This window comes from Aphelocoma coerulescens, chromosome 4 (genome assembly GCF_041296385.1).
Source record: "Aphelocoma coerulescens isolate FSJ_1873_10779 chromosome 4, UR_Acoe_1.0, whole genome shotgun sequence".
Taxonomy (NCBI): Eukaryota; Metazoa; Chordata; class Aves; order Passeriformes; family Corvidae; genus Aphelocoma; species Aphelocoma coerulescens.
In genome coordinates this window covers 5,310,248-5,322,682 of record NC_091017.1, presented here as the reverse complement: position 1 = coordinate 5,322,682, position 12,435 = coordinate 5,310,248, and the positions used below count along the sequence as shown (strand labels likewise).

Sequence of the window (12,435 nt, the reverse complement as noted above, 5' to 3'; positions counted from 1 at the left end):
AGGGCTGTGCCTGAGCTGAAAGGAAGAGCTCGATTGGAGATAGGAGGCTGGGAAGGCACGGATTGAAGGCAGCATTTGTCTGGTTGAAAGAGCAGTCAGGGGCTGCTCCTCGGGGTGCACAGAGCCTCACTGTTAATCACATTAGCCCACACGGCTCATGTTTCCTGCAGGTGGCCAGGCTACCACAACTGCAGGAGCTGGGGGGAAACTACATAGGTCTAACAAAGAGACATTCCTGGGCTTTAGGGGAATTCACTTCCCTGTCAATTACAGGGAAAAACAGAAAAATTCTAAGAGACAGTCCTTCAGTTATTATTGTTTTTTAATTCTTATTTTTAATGCAAGGGGATTGCAGAAATTCTGTTTCGGGGTGTAGAAGATACAGCAGGAAGTTTCTCAGCTCCAACAAAAAGCCAGGTACAGTATCCTCCTAAATAAATTACACCTTTACAGATCTGCCATCCACATAAAATCAATATACAGATCTATAGATTAAGCAGCATAAAGCCTCTCCATCCTGTATTATTCATCAGAATGCAGGGCTAATTAAAGGGGCAAATGAACAGCACAGACAATAAGATCTCCAAACAACAGGTCTCAAAATTATGAGAACAAGACAACAGACCATTATGACATGCCTATGCAAGTGGCTTCACAGACTCAGCAGTCATGCTGACTCATTCTGGTCAAAGATGCATCTCAATCCCTTATTTCTCTAAGATTTTTTTTTGTAACAGACATCTTAAGCCAGTAAACCATTCTAATCCTAAAGGCTAAGCAGGGTGATACCTTTTCCAAGCAATTTAAAAACTTCTGATGCAAAACAAAGCCACCAGTGCCTCTTTTACAGAAGTCTCAAAGTCTCAGTGGTTACAGCATCCTTACTGGAAGCAAGTCAATGTTCTTGCCAGAAAGACCACTATTTAAACAAAGCCATTTGTTCTTCCTCTCCTCATGATGCTATCTTATCACAGCCCAAGTGTTTTATATCAGCACACTGAAATGATGTGTAATGAACAAGGATGTTGAAGATAAATTCTAAGAGTCACAAAGCAAATACTTCCTTTCTCTGTAAACAATATGACTGAACCCACTCCTTGAAGAAATCAAGCTATATTTATATTCACCCTCTTGAAATGCTACAGGCAGCCATAGAAGGATAAGTTTATAATAAATTGCTATATTTGGAAACCTTTGTTGCTAAGCATCTTCTAACATTCAGTACAGTTTATACCATTCATGTCCCTGCTACATAATTAACATTTCATATGTTTTGGTTTTTTTTAAAAAAAAGTACAGTGCTTATCTTTGCCAATAAATTAAAACCATTATAAATTTTTTGGGAATTAATAAAAGACCACGTGGCAAATTAAACAAAGGAGAAGCAACAAGATCTCAAGGGCATACAAACACTGGCATTACATGCAAGGATATGGCAGTCTATCTCCTATACCCTCCTCTGCTTGATATAAAATAATTCAGAAGGCAGCTGTTCACACTAAAACCAGTCTACTAAATAATTTAGGATACAGTAGACCTCTTCCAGTCTGAAGAATATGACTTTCTCAGCTACACACGTAACTAAGCCCTTTTCTTGTCAAGAATTCTGTGTGTGTGAATCCCTTGGATGGTACCCAAGTCCTCAGGAGTTTACCAAGAGTAGCACACTGCAAGTTGATGTCCATGGGATGTGGCCCAGTGCCCAACATGAAATCTGCAGGTTTTCCACACTTGGCTGTTAACTTCATGAAAGCATCAGCTAATTGTGGAAATCACAAGTACCTCGCCAGGCAGTAGAGAATCACAGCAAATCTTAATATCTCCAGTGTAGTCACTACAGATATTGTAACCTTGGACACGTAAATATCCTATAAAAATCACAGTTTTGTGGTTTCATTTTTTGAGAGGCTAGAACTGTATCTTCAGTAGAGGAAAAGGAGAAAAATCCACTAATACTTTAAAAATTCAGCAGATAAAATAAAAACACTCTTAGTTGATTATTATAAGCATCTCCATATAAAGGTGCCACGGGTTTTGGCCATAATGCCCTGTTTGGGAAAGTCCAGCTCACACTGCACAGATTCTCCAAGTTTCTTGTCCACTTTTCCTCTACCTGCCCATCCCTGCATACACCACACAATTCTGTACACACCATAGACACGGGGACCTGGAAACATTCAGCACAAAATGGACATTACAGGCCCCAACACTTCTTCAAAATTCCCATGAAAATGCAGAGTTGCTGAACAGAACACAAAACTTGCCTGTCTAACCCCAGCAGTACCACTAAGCAAATCCTGCACTGGAGAACAAACAACTACTGCCAAAAAACCAGATGGAATATGTTTAATTCTACAATGGTTATTTACTTTTCATTAATAAATGGTCTTCAGAATTATATAGAAGGCAAACATCAAAGCTTTTACAATGGAGTATCTCAGGAAACCTAACTAGAGATGCAAAAGCCCTACAAATACTACATTTACCATGTTACATTAATTACTACACCCTTGGTTTATATAAGCAGTATATACACAATATATGTGTTAAAAAAACAGAGTTGAAGTAGGAAGATAAGGAAAGATGAGTCCTCTGGAAAATGATCTAAACTTTGTATTAAGAATATAAACATATTTAGCTTGCAATCTTTCAGTCTCTCCAGCCACAAACTCAAGGATATAAATGGGGTATGCAGGACTTGAGAGTCTCCCACAGACCACAACAGAAATATAGTCAGCAAGCAACAGTAATCCTGTGCCAAAAACTGAACGTGTATTCCTGAGTGCTGAAATCCTTCTTCTAAGCTAGTTTCCACATTTCACCTGTACTTACACACACATCAAGTCTGAATGTGGCACAAATAACCTTGAAACTTGTGAAAGAATTCTTAACTCAGATAGTGCCTGAATACAAAGCATTTTGGATATTTAGAAATGTGCATTAGTCACATTAACTATATGTTTATACCATGTTTTATGCTGTGATGTAGACATATATATGAAATATGTTCAATTCTAAGCCCTACATCACCAAAAAGGTTATTGACAAACTGGAGGCAGTTCAGAGAAAATCAACACAATTTCTCGGAAGGCAGGAAGGACTTATTTATGAGAAAAGATTAAAAGAGCTAAATATTTATAGTTTGGTCCAGTAATGAATGAGGAGGTAGGGGACATGAGAACAGCCTAGAGATATCTGAAGGGCATAAACACTAAGGAGGGAGAGCAAACGTGTTGTACAAGGATGTAAATAGAAATAATGGGATAAAACTAAACAAGGAAAACTTAGGCTGAATATCAGAGAGCATTCCTGGGCAGCAAGCTAGCTTGGCCCACAGCAGAGTTTCTGAAGTGAAGCAATAGAAGCCCATGCATCTTGGAACAACACAAAAAACTAGACAAAACACTGGAAAATTTACCATATGAAGGAATCTTGATCTACTGAGGAGAAATAGTAGATTATACAAGCCTTTGCTAAGTTTAACTCCAGCGAAAGCAGTAATATTTTACCAGGTGTTGAAAATGCAATATAAAAAACAGATAAAAAGCTTAACTGGAAAAAAACCTAGACTCCAACTAAGAACGTTCCTTAGTGATGAGCAACTTAACTTCAGTTTATGTAATAGCTCAACTGACTCATGCTTCTGCAACTTCTTCAAGAGGAAAAATTCACGTGGCCTGCAAGGAGTTAAGGGCGCTGGACACTATTTTCCCCAGCAGAGGTCACCCCGCGTTAACAAACGACAGGGAAATTTAACAGCATGGAGTCAAACTTGAGGAGAGAAGAGCAATAGGAAGGAGATATCCTCCTTCCCTCATTCCCACCACTGGCTTTGGATGCAAAGCTCCTGGATAACACCATGTCCTGCAATCAGCCACAGGTAGATGCCCAAAGTTTTTTACCTACATAGTGTTCAACCTGCACAACGTTCCAAATTTATTTTCTAAGAGGTCCTCATGAAGTGGGTAAATATAATCTATTTGCAGCTGGATTATGAAGTGTCCAGGATCCATCTGAGCACGCTCGAGTAAAGCCTCGGCTGGCTCATGTTTGGAATTGAAACCACAACACTTCTCACTGAGAACTTTAGATTACATTAGTTAAGTGTTTACTATGCAAGTACTGAGACACAGGCAGACTGACAGGCTTCCAAAAACACAGGGGAAGGAAAATAAAAAGGGAGTTTATCTTTTTTTAAAACAAATATATATAAGCAGGAAAAAATAATAATGTTTTCTAATTTAAAACAGAGCTTAAAACACAACTGAAGCCGAGAGAAGAGCACTGTAAAACAAACAGTCTTGCATTCGTGTATTTCTTTTCTTCTTGATCCATAAAAACTCCAAAAATTTGCATTTGAGAACTATCCCTTAAAAATTCTGGAAGCTGGCAAGTAAAATCCTTGCTGTTCCAGGTGCCATCACCCCTAATAAAACATCTGTCATCTTCGCAGTCAATTCCAATGCAAGAATTATCCGTGCTCTGTGCCACTGCCAGAGGAAGCTGTCCCAGTGCCAAAGGAAATAAAAGTAACCAGCGCATGCAGCAAACTTGCTTGTGAACCACAAGGGAGCAAACAGGCATAAGCAGAGCTGGAGAGTCATATTTTGACTCGGCTGTTTGAAAGGGCTGCTCATGGGCAGATTTAAGCTCCAACACTTAAAACAGTGCAGACACATTCTAGCAAAACCTAGGAACTGATAGAGCGTACTTGCAAAATTTCATCCAGTGAAAACAGAAGTGAACTCATGCTGAAGCATTCCCTGGAACATACTGAACCCTGGCTGCATGATGCATGGATAATTCTCCAGGGCTATGCCCGTTCCCAAGGCCAAGGGCCACGTTCCAGCCCCTGGCTCAGGGTGTGCTCTGCAGCTCTCCCAGCTCTGCTGCACAATCTGAGCCAGGTGCACACAGCACCCTCGCCCCCCTCGCCCCAAGGAGCTCCTCATCTGCAGGAAATGGAATACGGGCACAAAATATGGAAGGGAGACACAGGAAACACCACTGAGGAACACCGCTTCCACATCCTGGAAACACAGACCTGCAGGGCAAGCTGTGCAGCCAGAGTGACTTAGGATTTTTGCGTGCAAGTAGAAAAACTCTTTGGGATGTTAGCTAACTCCCTAAACCATTGGTTTACTGAGAGAGAGCAAGCTGTCTAATAGCCTAAAAATGGCATAGGGGATTCCCCAGGGTTATTGATCGTAACACTGGATTCTAAAAGTTATTAATATTCAAAGAATTTTTCTGATCTGCCCAGCAGTAGATTGGTGTTCCTCATATCTAATACCTGGCTGTCTTGTCTTTGACACAAAAATTAACAAAACATTGTTTTTTCAAAAGCCGTTAGTACAGACTGTGGATTTTTTTTTCCTTAATAAAGACACTAACAGTAAAGTAATACCCTAAATAAGATAAACAAAGTCTTACCTGCTTCTTTGCACAAGGCTGCCAAGTCTGCACCCACATAACCATGTGCACTGTCAGCCAGCTGTGCCAACTGCTCTGCTGTGAGCGAATGGGGAACCTTCTTGAGAAGCTTCAGGAGTATGTCCAGACGGTCCTGGGCATTGGGAATTCCGATTTCTATCTCCTTATCGAAACGCCCTGGCCTGCGCAGTGCTGCATCCAGGGCATGAGGGCGATTGGTGGCCCCAAGGACCAACAGCTGCCCTTCACTGCCTTCCTGGAGGCATCAAACAGTGCAAGATGTTATTTTTAAAATATAATTAAATGTCACACAGCTTATAAACATACTTCTTGCTTACTTTTCCAGCTATTACACACACTAAAATCCCAATGCTGGCTCTAAAGGAATAAAACAAGCTTTTCAGAATACGCACCCCAAAAGTGAACCCAACCAACCCATCCCCAGCTGCAATTTAGCAATACTACAGGCTGCGTGCATGTACAGATAGTACAAGAGACACTCCCACTTTAATCCCCAATAATCTGCTTTCCTGAATCAGAAAGTAAGAAGCAAGGAGAGAAAAATAAGTGTTTAAGCTAAAATGCAGCGCTGGCACAAGAACAAAATGGTATAAATAAGGCTGGGAAATAAACAAGGCTGGGAAACAAATCAGTCCAGGTATCAAACCCAGCAAAGACAGGAGGTTATAAAGCTTCCTGTAGGTCCAGTAGGAAAAGCAAGGTCAAAAATCCTAATCAATTTCCTCAAGCTCTGCTTTTTCACTTTTACAGCGAGGCAGGATCAGCTAGGAGGTCTCTTGTAATGTCACACTCTTTTTGTGAATGAAGCACTTTTCCCAGGAAGAATATCCATTAGCCTTTGCCACCAGAAAATATGTTCTGCCTGTGAACAATTCCAGACTGGGCAACTCAAACTGCCATGCAGGGAAATAATGAGAAACTTGCAGATTACATAAACAGAAGAAATTTATTTTCATACTCTGGACAGAGTTCTTTCATCTTTCCTGCTAATAATCATAAAATAATAGATGAGAGATTGCCAAACTTTATGGGCTTAAACCATAATTTACTCAAGTCAATTAAACTTACTGTTTCTTTATTAGGCTTTTGTTTATGCCCTACATACTGCTCTAGCAATCTTGAAATAGTTACTGTTGCCTTTAATCATGCAGCCTACATGTGACCAGAAGTATTTGGATGACTTTGATTTCAGAGCAATTAAAAATACCTGGTTTAGTTCAGTGATGGGCTATCACTGAAATTTCAGTTTGATCTCCAAAACTACAAGAGGGAGAGAAGGTAAAGGAAAGGCAGTGAATGGAAGAAACCTACTTTCTTTTAAACTCACAGTTATCATTCCTCTCCTACATCCTCTGCTTAGCATCCAAAAAAGCATTAGATTACTCTATAAAGTCTCACCTGCCTTCTTTCCCCACAAGTGATACATCTAATATTGGCTCCCCTGTAGAAGAAATACTATTTTGTTCAGTGATTGCCCATGCACATTATTTGCCTCAATAGAGTCGACTTACTGAGCCAATGCCATCCATTAATGTCAGCAATGAAGCAACAACTCTCTTTTCCACTTCATTCTGAGCCCCTTCTCTCTTTGGACAGAGGGCATCCAACTCATCTATAAATATAATTGAGGGGCGACTGGAGGGAAAAAAAATAAAGGGAAAAAAGAAGTTAAGGTGCTTGGGAAGATTTAAAGCACTCAAGCAGAGCAAAGCTGTTCATGGAAAATGTCCAGTTCCTACAAAAACTAACAAGCATCCCACTCCTTTAGGTAACTGGAAGTTTCAGTCCCGAATACAGTGTTACTCAAAGAGAAAACTAAAATGAATAATATATTAGACAACTAATACCTTCAGTATGCAATAGTCTTTTGCTAATGTACTATGAACACCAACCACATGGAAGTCTAACATCTGCCTTAGCCAGATCTAACAAATTTGGGCAAGATGCCACCAGAGGCATGCTATATCCAGTACCAACACTGATCTATTTGGAGCTAGCCTCCAGAAACTAGAGAGGAAAATCTGGATCCAGGTGAAACTCTGGCTCGTGTTTCCATCTGTTGAAACAAGCACACGATGCAGTAACGACACAGGTTGAACGATCTGGCACCATCCCTAACAGCCCCTTAAAAAGGGCAGTGTCCAAAAGGATTTAACAGGCATCCTAGAGTTTCACTGCTTTCCTCCTAGCTGAGCTCTACATAAACAAATTTATTTCCTTTTAAAAACCACTGGATGAAAAAAGTCACAATTCAAAGATTCTTGCAAATATTTTTCTTTTAAAAACGTTAAGGCTGGAACTGATACCACAGATAAAATTCTCCAAAGGAACGTACCGGAGAGAAGCCTCAGCGAATATCTGACGTAACCGCGACTCAGACTCTCCATAAAACCTGTGAGAATTAAAATATTTTAACAAAAAACATGGGGTTTTTGTCTTTTCCAGGCAACCTGGAAAATTATTCCTCATGAGTCACAAAAAGCCATAGTGCACACTTTTAAAGACCTGAAGTCTAGGCAAATCTACAATAATCTTTATTTCCACAAGGACAGGAAATTAAGGTGAAATGGGGCACAGGCAAAGTTAGAATCATCTAGTAACTAGAAAAAAAATTAAGGAGAACTGCTTCTCTTCTGTGTGAGAAACACTTTTATTTACATTTTTGAAAAACAACAAAAAATTACTTCTCTGGATGCATCAGTCTATGCAGTATCACCTTAATTGCAAATACGCTCTGACAACTTCCTCTTCTTGTTGCAGAACTAACCTACATGCAACTGCAGATGCAGTTTGAATCCCCTCTTTAATTCAGTCCATGCCTTACACAAATTTCCTGGCCAAGTCCAATAAACCTCTTTTAATATGAGAAACACAAGCCCTACTTGAGAGAACCCTTCCCCATTTGTTTTTGACTCTTTTGGGCAGATAACCCATAGCAAATACTACATCTCTCCACAATGGATAGATGCCAGAGCATATTTTGGGCTACTACGTTTACAGAATTTATGAACATAAAGAGGATGGACTTACTTGCTTATTATTTCAGGGCCATTAATAACAGTAACGTGAGCGCCAACCTCGTTTGCAATGGCCTTGGCAATCATGGTCTTCCCAGTTCCTGGAGGGCCATAGAGCAGCACTCCTCGAGGAGGAGGGATCCCTTTGGATAAGCACATGCACACAAACAGAGAAAGGAAGTTACTGGTGATAAATGCCAGACTCAGCCTGCACTTGCACATTTCACTGTCCCTGTTAGTACCAATAATAACTTAACCTCAGGATTAATTCCCGTAACAGACATGTCATCATGATGAAATTGTGGGCTTCCAGGGAAAAGATCACTCTTAAATGGGACATCCATCCAATTTTTCAATGTCCAAAAGACTCTATTTAAAAAGCATCTGTTTAATTCATTATATTTTTCAGTAGTTCATTATAAATCTTCCCCGTGTGTTCTCAAAAAAATTGCTAGACTGAGTACCTAACATCCATGAATACACTTTAAGCTATTCATGACTTTTACAGTGTCGTTATATCAAATTTCCCACATCAGAAAACCACTTCTCTTCAACACTCCAGAAAGCTCTAGAAATACTGTGAGGCTTGATTTAAGAATGCTTGCAAGATGATGAAAAAACACATTAAAAGGGTGAATTTGCCTATTTAATGGCACACGTTAAGAGCCAAAGAGACAGAACATAAGGGACTTTGGAAGAACAAGGTACTGCTGTGTACAGTTGAAGCTGGATGGAAATTACAGGTAAACTGCAAGAAACACTATTATGATCCCAGGTAAAGAGCCCACCAAAAATAGTTTCAGACCAGCAAAGCCAAATTAAACGGGCGCAAAAGCCAAAAACAGAAGTTGAAAAATTAGAAAGCAAAAAGCAGACACAAATGTTTGACAAAGGCCTAACCCCAGCACATAAGATATTGGTGAAACATGACCAAAGAAATATCAGGTGGGACTGGGAATCAGGCAATAATGCCTTAAGGGCAAGCCACAAGCCTGAATCTTAGAAACTAATACACTGGAAAAGAGAAAAAAAATTATCTGCTGACTGACAAAGGATAAAATTAAAAGCATCTCTACAGACAGGTTCCTTCACCAGCACATTAAAGCACGTGCTGCTCCCTCCTGTGGCGTTTCTGGCACTGGCAAGACACGGGGCTGTGGAACCACAGGTTCACCTCAGCTCCAGCCTTGCTGCCCGTGAGCAGACAAGGACTCCCAACGTTTGGAGAGGGGGTAAAGGCTTGTAACTCCTGAGAAAACATCATCAGCCATCACATAATTAGTAGAGAATCTGCTTAAGTTTTAGGGACTAGGTATGAAGAACACTCATGATGAAGCAAACTCTGCTGCCACAAAACCATGTGGTGATGCTGGGGTTGGACCAAATGAGCTGGACCACTCGTGGATGCCTCACACCACCCCACTGACACCTGTGGATCATGGCCAGGAAACAGCCACCTGTGCGCTATAGAAACTGTCCCAGCTGAAATCACCTCCTCTCTGAAGCATGTGTGGGGGAAGAGGTCACAGAGAGAAATAAAAGGCCTCCAAGGCATGGTATTAAAGAAATATTTATAGGTAAAAGGCCCTGTCTCACGGTGATGCACACCTAAACAAGGTACACAGCCATTTGTGATAAATACACAGCACAGAGTCACAAATATCCTTTAAGTTTTCATATATATTAGCTATAACTTTATGTATGGCAACAGTAATTGTCTTTGGTTTTCCACCCTGTAATTCCATACTAAACACACTCAGCAGTTTGAGTAAAAAGCCTCCAAGACCTCCTTAAAATTTTGCAGGAACACACAGGGATAAAAATAGCAGAAGAATTAATCTGAGTTCTTCTCCATTTAAAGGATATGATTAACTGACTCTACCAACACAAAATCTTAGGGCAACACAAACAATTGCACCTTCCAAATGTCCAAGTACAGAAGTCTTTCCTATGTGCTACAAATTCTGCTCATGCATGCTGGAATTTCAGTACAGACACATATTCCTTCCCTGCTCAACTGTTTTTCACATAGGCTAGCCATAACATCTTCACAGTATCCATACAGTGTAATTATAAGGCAGTTTGACATTGTTTGGACACACAAGTTTACCAGATCAGTGTTACATAAAATTCATTTAAGTGCATAATCCTGGAGCAATTGGTGTTTAAAAAAAAAAAAAAAAAGTCACGTTATAAAAGAAAGTTAATGAAGAAAGCAAATTCTCAGGCATCATACCGTAACTCTTGAACAGTTCAGGTTGCTTCAGGGGCAGTTCAACAGTTTCTCTAATAGTTCTGAGCTGGCTGCTTAAGCCTCCTATCATGTCATAGGTGACCCGGGACTCACACTCGCCATCCTCTGCTACACTGGTCCTTGGTTCTATAAAATTGATTTTAGTTCTTGAAGAAATGAAGTAAAAACAATCTTTATTGCTCATGGCTCCAATTTTGCCTGTTAGTGGGAGTCCCTCAGCGCTGGCTTTCCCAGCCAACTCCCGATCCTGGATGAGGTCTGCACCATCTCCCCCGCTGAAAGTTTTGTCTCCCTGCCCAGAGTCTGGACCGCTGGGTGCGACTGGTGAGCCCAGATCCACGGCTTTGCTCGGGGTGCTCATGGAGGCAACCCCTGGACTATCAGCGATGTCCATCCTGCCGAGCTGTAAGGACAAATCTAAGGCACTGCTCTCCAAATCAGATCTCTCAAGGTCTGGCTCATTGGAATCACCGGGAATGGCACTGCCCTGTGCAATCAGCTCTGCACCATCGCTCCCCTTCACTTTCATCACCACAATGTTGCAAAGTTTGCCATAGTAAGTGAAAGCCAAAAGGTTTCCTGGTAGGACTATTTTCCCATCTATGAGAAGATGAAAGAAAAAAAAAAGACAAAGATGACAACATTTCAATCTACAAAGCGTGAATAAAGTAACATCCCCTATTTTGCCATAAGCCCCTGATTAAGAACACAAAGGGAAAATGTTTGCTCTTGTATCCAGAACTTAATGATCTACTACAAAAATTCTCAAAAGAGAAGCAGCAAAACTCATACCAAGGTTCCTCAGCAGACACACAGACATTTCCTCAGCATTAGCGGTGGCATCTTTGTCCCTGTGGTAGGAAGGGAAAAAGTTGGTTTTCCAAGCACTTAAAAACCAAACCAGAGTCCACAGCACTTAGCAGTTTTTGTATCATATGGACTTAACCCTGAAGATATTAGACATATAGTAATACAAGAAGTGTATCTATGTAATCTAGGGCTACTTTTGCCAAACAAAACGCTATAATTAACAAAATCCCAAGTTATATTTATCATTTCTTAGAATTACAAATATGCAATGCAGGCTTTTCATCTCACCAGGCAGGATAATCACTGCTACATGCACTGAATTGAGAAGAATTTAGATCAGGCAGGTCTCTTTCAGCCTTGCAAACACACATACACGACTTCTATTGATTAAAACAGTGCCTTGAGCACTTGCATATCCACTATCAAAACACAAGTTTTCCCCACAAAGCGTTTTCTAGTCGTTTATGTAACTGGTTCTCAGATTAGACTCACTTCATCCCTTTTGCAGATGGAAGTCCCCAATTTTTGTAAGCACTCACACCTGTACGTCGAAAAGCACCACACCAAAGGCATTTAAAGCAGATTTTGCTGCTGCAACTCAAAGTGTGAACAACGGGGGGAGCCCTAAGCCTGCACATCAAAGCCCACTTCCTGATTTTAACCAACAAGAAAGCAACTTTATGGAAAACAGGTGTATTCAGTTAATTTAGAGGAGCTCTTAAAATATCACAGCCTTTCCTGATGAGCAAACACATACTCAAATATGCTGCTGGGACCTGAAGTTAGGGATTGATTCTTTTAACTGGAAGAAAAAGCTAAATTATGTATGCAAACACTACCCAGAGGTGTTAATTGGAAGAGAATGAACTACACCTGTAAAGCATCTAGAAACCTAGGCAG

General features: G+C 40.5%; 1 protein-coding gene across 9 annotated transcripts in view; it reads right to left on the bottom strand.

The window, feature by feature from the left end:
• The window catches only part of AFG2A (AFG2 AAA ATPase homolog A), a 171,796-nt gene that overhangs the window by 157,537 nt on the left and 1,824 nt on the right, over positions 1–12,435 (bottom strand). For 7 of the 9 annotated variants that reach the window (XM_069012619.1, XM_069012617.1, XM_069012615.1 and 4 more), the window contains exons 4-9: positions 11,518–11,576; positions 10,708–11,325; positions 8,485–8,614; positions 7,790–7,846; positions 6,966–7,089; positions 5,434–5,689 (exon numbers count right to left, since the gene is read on the bottom strand). In XM_069012619.1, coding sequence (XP_068868720.1) covers positions 5,434–5,689; positions 6,966–7,089; positions 7,790–7,846; positions 8,485–8,614; positions 10,708–11,325; positions 11,518–11,576 — 1,244 coding nt within the window. The other 2 variants (XM_069012618.1, XM_069012621.1) reach the window with 2 other exon arrangements.